At 33.1% G+C, this 9,814-nt stretch overlaps 1 protein-coding gene across 1 annotated transcript; it reads right to left on the bottom strand.

The window, feature by feature from the left end:
• On the bottom strand, positions 1-4,218 carry LOC129285926 (oligopeptide transporter 3). Its single transcript, XM_054921907.1, is given in 9 exon segments — positions 1-519; positions 522-765; positions 861-1,043; positions 1,195-1,323; positions 1,325-1,451; positions 1,587-1,662; positions 1,665-2,155; positions 3,015-3,114; positions 3,544-4,218. Coding segments are annotated over 9 exon segments (2,238 nt in total). The 5' UTR covers positions 4,064-4,218; the 3' UTR covers positions 1-151.
• Positions 4,219-9,814: the final 5,596 nt, after the last annotated feature.

Genomic DNA, 9,814 nt, shown 5'->3' with positions numbered 1-9,814 from the left:
TTAAGATCAAATATATATTATTAAATTTTCTACGAAAATCATTCACAACACACAATCACGGCAAGTCATAAAGAACTTGACTTTGATGGGCTACATTCAGAATCCATCTTGTGTACCTGACATTCTTTCACCCCACCACTACAGAACCTACTCAAAAAACTGGGCAACCTTCCACTTTAATTCCCGGAGCTGTCGGACAAGAAGCCAATGGACAGTGATCCACGTCACTGCCCCACCACTTCAAGTTATGGCCGGCGTTTTGCAACGCGAAGAATATCAGCACCCCCATGAACGCCGTGCCTGCGTCCAGCGCCGCTGACAGCACGTAGTTGTACTTCTGCCACCACCGTTTGTGGTACCGGAACACGAAGAAGTTGAAGATCATTCCGGTGAGGAGCCAGCTGGCGATGTTGGTGGGGGTGGCCGGCGGCATCCCAGCGAAGCCGTATGATATGACGGGGATGTTGATGAGAGGGATCCATTTCTTGTCGGGGTAGATTTTGCTCAGAACCCAGACCGAACAGGTAGGACTGCTCCAATGAGGAATAGCCAAACCAGATTCCGGTACATGCCGCCGGGACCAAACAGCCTCCTCGGTCCGATGAGACCCCATATGACGGAGGCGTCGAAGGTGACTCTGTACTTGGGACATGTCCAGGGACTGTCGTGGTGAGCCTTGTCGTCCATGCATATATCTTGAATGCCGTCTAACATCCACCATGCAACTGCTAGATTCACTATCGCTGAAACCAGAGTACCCACCAACTACACGCAACAAATAGATTCATTATCTTATGATAAACACATGGTTTTCATGTTTTAAGAAATCAGAAATTAAAGTACTGAGTTTGGTGGTGTACCTGAGCCACATACATGGAGCGTGGAGGGATTTTCATGTAGTGTCCGAGTTTGAGGTCTGACAAGAAGGAGAGAGCATGCACGGTGCTGATTCTGCCATAGATTTTGAAGAGCAAGTTTGCAATTGGTTTCCCAGGAAGCACATACCCAATCATGAACTGTGCTATTATGTCATATCCTGGTTGCTACAGCATAACACAATTTTAACCCCACAACATTAAAAAGCTCAAACCTCAAAGTAACATGATTCCATGATTCACCCCATTTTTATCCTTCATCCTTACGTCAAGCTCACTTACATAAAAGACAGAAAAGTGGGAATGATTGATTGATTACCTGGTTGGTGGTGGCTTGAATAACACCAATAGGGAGGGTGACAATGAAGGCCAAACCAAAAGCAAAGAGCATCCCCCACCATGGAAGTTGGACATCCTTTTTCCACACGAAAGACATGACAAGGGACAGAAACAATGCTGCCAAGCAGCAATACGAGGAACCACCACTGAGGCACTTGTTTGTATGCTCTCATCAGCCTTGCGTGCACGTCCACCTTCACATTACTCACTGCTGACCTACTTTGTCTCCATATGTCACTGCGCAAAACAAAACCAGTTCACTATAGTCACAGACACATGATTATGCAGTCATCTAAACCAAATGAGCCTCATGACTCATGAGCATGTTTTTTCTCTCTCTGCTATAATGATGCTGGCATACAATATACCTGCCGTGCGTGAAAGAGTGCAACATGAGTGAGAGTTGCTGTGAATCTTGCAAAACCGGATCCGATAGACAGTGCAAAAGAGGACTAAGGTAGAGCTTGCCGTATTTGTTGTAAGCTTCAATGTCGAGATCGAAATTAGGGGTCAAGATCTTTGTGGTATCATACTTGAGTCCATCAGATTTGAACAACTGGTTTGAGAATATTGGGAATTTCCTAGCATCAAAGGTGTTGAACTTCCAGTAACACACAGGAACAATGATGTAGATGAACATGATGAAGCCTATCCCAACATTAACAATGGAAGACCAGGGAGCGACAAGGGGGCTTCCATGGTAGGCAGAAATCCCGGCCCAGTCAAACGTGAAGGCCCCAACACCCAGCCCATGGTAGCCCGAGCCCACTTGATGGGCCGTAATGTTGTGGGGCCAGGCCCAGCAGACCCAGGAGAAGAAGGTTAAGATTGTGAAGAGATAGCCTGGGAGGGCATAGTACAAAAAGCTTGCTCCCATGGCTATGAGGAAAAACTGCATCCTTGTAAAGCCTTTTGTCTTATTCTCTTTTTCATGGAGTGCCCTGCAAAATGAAGTTACTGAATATTAACAAGAAATATTATAAGAATAAAAAAACAACAAAATCTTATTTGGTTCCGGACATAGTTCAGCTTTTTTGTAGTATAAATTCTTTTGAAAAAGATGTTGCGCTTTGCTGATGTAGAAACAGCGATAGCATAATATATGTTATATATATAGTTTCAATTTGAGCCTTTCCCTTTTCAGTGTTGCTCTCTCGTCAGAGCATATTGCGCTAATCGGATAGGATAGCTTATGAATGAACCTACACAATAAAAAGCATAAAAAAAACCTTCCATCCAAAAATCTACCTTTTAACTCCCCACAAGCGCTGAATTCATAATTGTTTCAGCGCTTCAACTTCAACGATTTGACTCCTTACACTTTCAATTCAAAATTTTATTGCAGTAACAACCTCATGACAGCAACATATTAGAACACAAACAAAACTTTAGATCCATGATGCCTCCATTTAGCTAAACTGAACAACTTTGGATAGATAAGTGAGTAATTTTAATTTAGATTAGTCTACCTCAAAGTTGAGAGAAGTATCATATGTAATTTAGTGAAATTCATGGGAGTTAAACATAATTACTCAGGATATTATAATAGTACTGATTGCTACACAGTAACATGTTGGAAAGTTCTTACTGCTTTCAGAGCTGAAACCAGACAGACAAGAGACGTTTGTCCTAGAATTATACGGATATGAAAATCAGTTCAGCTGCTTTTCTTGAACTTTTCTATTTGTTTAAAGCTCTTCCTGTGCATACCTAAACATCTCTATCATGGGATAAAAAATAAGAAGTGTTCAACTCTTTTAATGATTGATTTTAAGATTAAAGAAAGAGAGAGGGAAGAACCTAAATAGAGAGACTTGAGCAAGGTTTGATGGCCACCACATTTCTACAGGATCAACCAGGTACCTCCTCAGAATCCCAGCCCAGCCATATATCCCAAGACCTGCAAATAATCAAATCATCATTCAATCAATTAATTAATTAATTATACAATTCAAAAGATGCCTTTATTATTAAAGCAAAACTTTTCGGACAACTAGAAAGCAGATCAATCAAAGAATATTTTCTCCAGATATAAAAAGGAGAAAAATTTAACAACTTCAGCAAAATAAAATACAAACCAAAAGTAAAGACAAACTTCGCAGACATCGGAGATTAAATTATCTCTACGTGTTTAAGAAGGAGAATTAAAGAAATCGAGTTTGGATTATTTCTTGTTAAAAGCGCCGGCGAGCAACGTATATGGAAGAGTTAAGCTTCCAGGAATTCAAGTACCCATGACAGAAAAAGAAGAAAGCACAAGCAACGAGAATCTTCACAGATTTTGAAGAGAAAGGACCAATCACATCGAAAAATGCAATAACTTGAAAGCCGAGAGATCCAACCTGGGTGGTCAAGACGATGAGAAGAGCACAGAGGAAGCTGATGGTCTGTTTATAATAAGCTTTCATGACAGTAATGGCTCCGATGGAGTAAGCATCCCCTCCTCCGAAGGAGACACCACAGTTAGCAAAGATAGTGATAATCACATGCTCTTTGATGTTGAAAGGCCCTGGATTCAAACTGAATCTCCAGCCGAGCAAGCTGTACTCCTTGGTCGGAAGAACGGAGGCCATGAACTTTCCGATGGGGAGGACGGCGATTTGCATGAGAATGGCGGAGATTGTGAGGGGCTGAGTACGGAAGGTGAAGAATGTATTGAGGAAGATGAGGAGAACGCAGGAGGTAATACCCAGAAACCAGGCCCTGAAAGTCATGACCGGAAGAGAAGGGTCGTCGGTCTCCGGCACCACCAGAGCCACCTCCTCCACGGGACAACGCTCGTCGGAGGCGTCACCGTTGGAGGCCTTCTCGGCGTCGGGATACTTCTGGGAGTTAGGCTTGGACGCCATTGGGGAAGCAAGAGGAGGAGGAGGAGGGAAGGAAACAGGAAAGAGACAAAACAAAAGAAAGAAAAAATAGAGTACTCTGTTTCAGTTACAGAATGGGCCTTTTTTGGTGTTAGTGAGCCGTGTTTGAAAGAGAAAACAGAGTACTTAGTGGCGAAGAGTATTGGTGAGGGGTGCTTATAAGCGAGAGATTGGATTGGGATTTCGGTATGAAATCTCGTAATTGCCCTCGAGGACTGCACCAACTTGGAAATTCAGCAACAGTCACTTCTCGCGCGTGTGAGCGTGCGGTATGCATGTGTCCTGTGTGTGGGTGCGTATAGCCGTAAATACGTATGCTTGCTTGTATGTACACGTATGTTCGTATAAATGTTTGTGTCGTGCATGTGTGAAGCGTATGTGTCGTGTTTGCGTGCATTTTTACCTTATTATTAATTTTTTCACGAAAAGAACAACTATTGCAGTGTTTGCAATACTGTATGAGGCAAGTTTTTTAACCAGTGCTTTTGCACTTAATGCTCATTATCATTTAAGTCGATACACGTGATGAGAAATTCTTGTATGCATCCGTTGTTTAGTCTTTCATGATATATTTAATGAAAATGTAATATTTAAATGTCGTTAAATATAAATTAATTTTGATATTAATGATTAATAATTATAATAGTAAAGGGAAAAAATTCAAAAAATTAAATAAATATTTTATTATAAAAATAAAATCATTAAAAATAATAACATGTAAAATTTTATTTGATTAAATTAGTATAGTTTTATTATGAGAACCGTGAATGAGGCTCCATCCAAGAATTTCTCAACATGCCACTAATGTTTTTTTTGTCCATGCACATTAAATTTTCATAAATTTAGCTTCTTAATTTGAAATTTCTGTATTAAATACCATTTCATAGAAAATATAAAGCAAACAATGGGTAAAAAATTGTCCCAAAAAATCGAGTAACAATCAAACTAATTATAAGCAATAAATAGTATAATCCTTCTCAAATTCTACATAAAGGAGTCAAGCATTCTCGTTTGTTTGTTTTTTTTTTTTTTTAACAGGGAGTCAACCATTGTAGTGGAAGTGAAATATCCAAAAAGAGAAAATTGGGGCAATGGCCATAAAATATACAGGCCTTAAAAATTTTGGACATAGTTTATAAAAATCTAGAGTGTGGCCCTTCACAAATTTGATTAGAATGTGATATTTCTTCTTTGTCTAACAAAAACTCCCTCAACACATAAAAATTTCAGCGCTATATATCCAAAATAGGGGAAAAAAATCCCACATAATTGGTCTATAATTCAGAATTTTGTGTTATATGCACCTAACAATTTAAAATAAAATATAAGATTTTATTAGATAACAATAACAATTCAAACAAAAATTTTAGAATTTCGCATTGTTAAAAATTGTTGTTTATTATATGGTTGAATTTTCTTGGCTTTTCATTTATGAAAGTAGAAGATTAGGTTGAAATATATTATCTATCATCAGATTTCACCATCTTCATATCTTTCGATAACATCAAATTTTTTACAGACCATGTTTAATACATTTTAGGCAAATGATTATATATTTTTGTATTATTGATTTGTGATACTATATCATTGACATATAACTATATATTAATGATAAACAAGTTAGTAAATTTTCACTGACATGACTTATATATCAATGATATATAATAGTATATCACTGATATACTATCACAAATAAACATAATCAAACAATCATACATAAACTTATTTATTATTAACATACAGCTGTATATCAATAATGTAGCATCGCAAATCAGTAACACAAAAATACTTGATTATTTGCCAAAAACTAATCACAAACACAACCTACAAAAAATTTTAGACTCTTAGCTTGTCACAAAAAATTAAATACCGAAACTAATAAAAATAAAAAATCATGAATTTGTAGCTTTGTTTTTCTATGAATGTGCTCCATTTCGTCGAGCACCCTTAATGTCTCTTCCTATTGTGACTATGGCTTAGTCACACTGCTTTGCTTTCTTCTATCTTCAAGTTGTTTCTTCTACTATGACCGTAGCTCTCATTTGCCTCTCTCATTCACCTGATTTCTTACATTTCGAATCTCTTCTGATATTTGCAAAAATAATGTTGTAATTTTAAAATGGCAATTTTGTAAATTAAATATCAACTAAATATTAAAAAGGTCATTTTTAAAATTTAATAAATGATATGCTGTTTTTTTTAATTTGATTTTATGATATGGACTATGTATGAAAAAGCTCCTATTTAGAAGCTATATTGAGTCGTTTGGTTGGTGTAAATTAAGGGATGTGAAAATAAAATGAGATAAGGTGAATGAATCTTACATGATATGGGTCTTCTAATGGTTTGACCATCCATTCATCAAATTAATTATTATAAAATATAATCAACTATATTTAAAACTAATCATATAAATCAATCTTATTTGTAATCAATTTAATTTTATCTTAATTTTTTTTAAAATATTTAATCTTAATTCAAATACACCCTTAATCGAAACTGGCGATTTCCAAAGTTATGGCAATGAGCATCTAAAAATGGATGGAATGGGTAACCATTCCTTCGAATTAAGATAGAAGGGCCACAATACCCTTGTTATCATTAATAATTTGGAAAAAAAAAACATCACAATCAAGAATCCCTAAAAATAATTAAGTATACTGTATGATTAAATGATTTGACATCGCTCCATATGATCAAATAATTTAAATTGAATTAAAATTTATTTTGAAAAGACAAAACTATTTCAATTGTTCTTGATGTGATTTTGTCTTGGAGAAAAACAAATTTTCCTTTTTAAAAAATAATTTCTTATCATCGATTTAGTTAAAAGCCACTTTCCAAAATTAAAATAGTTATTAATTCAACATCTTTTTATTACATGCTTGATCTCTTTTAATAAAAAAAATGAAATAGAAATAGAAAAATTGTTTACAAACTGAAAAATTAAATCAAATATTTTAATGTACTTTTTATGCATATAGTTCAGTGTATTTTGATTAAATAGATGTATGAATGTTTTGTGACAGTGAGAGAAGTTAATAAAAATTATTGTAATGTGTATTAAGATAATGTTATCCAATCAAATAAAAATATAGTCATAACACAGCAAGCATACTTTATTTTAAAGATTTGCTAAAATATATTTTTAATCCTCTAATTTTATATAAAATTTTAATTTAATCCTTTAATTTTGTAAAATATATTTTAATTCTTTAACTCTAACATCATTAGTTTTAAATGATTATTGTTTATGTCAATTATTATTATTTTAAGAAATTAAAGTTAATATGTTAATATTTGAGAATATTTTATCAAATTTAAAGTTTAATATAAAAATTATTGAGATAAAACTAACAGTATTATGATTAAATGACTAAAAGAATATTTTTATAAAGTAAGTGATTAAAATAAAATGGTGTGTAAATTTAAAAGATTATATTTATATTTTAGCCTTAATATTTAAATCTTCTAAAGTTGAGATATGTAAAATTCAGTCAAGTTTATCATTAAAAAAAGAGAGAGAAGATTTTTATATTTTATAAAAAATAATTAATGAGGAAAAATACTAAAAATTATATAGAAATTCATAAATTTCAACCTTAAAGAATTTGAATCCTTATTTTAACATTTCCTGAAACCGGCGATAAATTTAGGGGGCCAACATGGGCTGTGGGCCCCACACTCCAATTTTTTTTAAAAAAATAAGTATAATTTTGTTTGTAAGAAATTTAAAAATTATTATCAACTCCCCATATTTAAATAAAATTTTACCCTCCATGTGATAAATTCTGAATTCATCCCTGCCTGATACCATTTCAGATACCGAACGTGTGAATTGGGATAACTATTATAGAGATTGGAGGACTTGCCTGGTGGCCTATCACTTGTGAAGTGCTTCCTTAAATATTACCCCCTCTTGCCTTTGTTACCGGCGACTTCTAAAAATATTTTTAATCATTTTTAATATGAGATAATTAATGGAGAATTAATTATATTATTTTAATATTATCTTTATTTAAATCATTAACTAAAAGAATGCATTGTAAAATTGAAATTTTTTCACTTAAATAAAAAATAAATTGAAATTTTATTTTGTATTCAAACAAATTAATAATTTAACTACTTTTTTTAAGTTCTAGTAAAATGGTTACATGTGCTTTATACTGAGAAGATGAGAGTAGATTATATGGTGAAGAGGAGTGATATAGACATATATGTACTCCTCCATTTAAAAATATAAATTATTTTAATCAAATTTTAACATTGATAAAGTAGTTGCTTATCTTTAAACTAATATTTTTATATTTTTTTTATTAAACACTCTAAAAAATAATATATTTAATAGGAGTACTTTTTAATAAAAAGATAATAATTATATTTAAAAGATTTAAAATGAATATTTTAAATATTTAATTTTTTAAAAACATTTTATATTTTTTAAGAAGGAATGTGTGTGTGTATTGATATAATTAGATTAGACAGGGACAACTGTGGAAATAATATTATTCAATCCCTTCGAAACCCCAAATTATTTTTAAATTTCAAGAGGGAGGAGCATCCTCTTGCATTTGTCTTTGAAGTTTGAAGAGTCAAGGCATTGCCTGTCACTATTTGTGGACTTGTACTGATTTGTGCAGTCGGCAAGTGGATGCCAAGATGGTGACTTTCTTACCCTCTCGCCTAAAATAAACACTGATACTTCGTCTCAACTGAAACAGGCTCAGCGCGTCAAAATTCTCATTACAATACAAAAAATTAAGAAAATTTTTTTATGTGTTTATAACAAAAAAATAACAAGTAATTATAAATATTATGCAGTATTGTGATAAACATAATGAGATATTGCAAATTAGACATTTTAATTTATTTTGATTGTCTTGTTATTTTTGCTTTATGCATAGGGAATTTTGCATCATGGATATCTATTTCTTTCACGCCTGGTTACGATCAGTTACAAACCTATATTTTGATAGTAATACCATCATTGAGAATGAATCTGAACAATGATTCCATCCCAAGAAAATTGCTAAAGTCGCGTATCAACAAATATTGGAATGTATAGGTTGGATAGATAAATTATATATATAGGAACATTTCGTACATTAGTTCCTTGACATCTGTAGTAGTTTAGGAATTTGACTGTAATTGAATTTTTAAATTTTAACTCAATGCATCTCAGTCCTTATTATTTAATATTATTATAATTTAATTCTTAAAAACTTTAATAATAATTGTCTTCTTTATAAATTTATTTTTTAAAATATAAGAATTAATTTTTAGATAGAAATAACTATATAGACTAGTTGTAAGAGTTAAAGTTTAAAGATTGAATTATGTCAAGTTAAAATTCAAGGACTTAATTTTAATTGAATCAAAACTATATAAATTAAATAATAACTTTTCCAATATATACTATGCATTGATCCAAAGCAAGTTGACATGAGTATTAGAGATTCTTATTGCTTGAACAATTAGTTGGGGGTTTGGGTAACTACTCTCGTGTGCGTAGTATGTACCAACTTAGCTAATTGGGAGAAGCCAACTATTTACTTTTAATACTTCATGAAATATTAGTCCCTACTCTCTGTGGAATTTATTCCTTGCACCCGTGACACAAAAATCTATACCTTCTAAGAAGAAGATATTTGTGCAATTACAAGATTCTGCTCTTATGATTATGGACTTGATTGGATTGAAAAAATAAAAACAAGAATAAAATAATCAAGAGTG

Source organism: Prosopis cineraria, unplaced genomic scaffold (assembly GCF_029017545.1).
Source record: "Prosopis cineraria cultivar Desert tree isolate PC_DT_omini unplaced genomic scaffold, ASM2901754v1 PC11, whole genome shotgun sequence".
In the NCBI taxonomy this organism is placed as follows: domain Eukaryota; kingdom Viridiplantae; phylum Streptophyta; class Magnoliopsida; order Fabales; family Fabaceae; genus Prosopis; species Prosopis cineraria.
The sequence above is the reverse complement of the archived record's forward strand: the minus strand, read 5'-3'. Positions and strand labels throughout refer to the sequence as shown.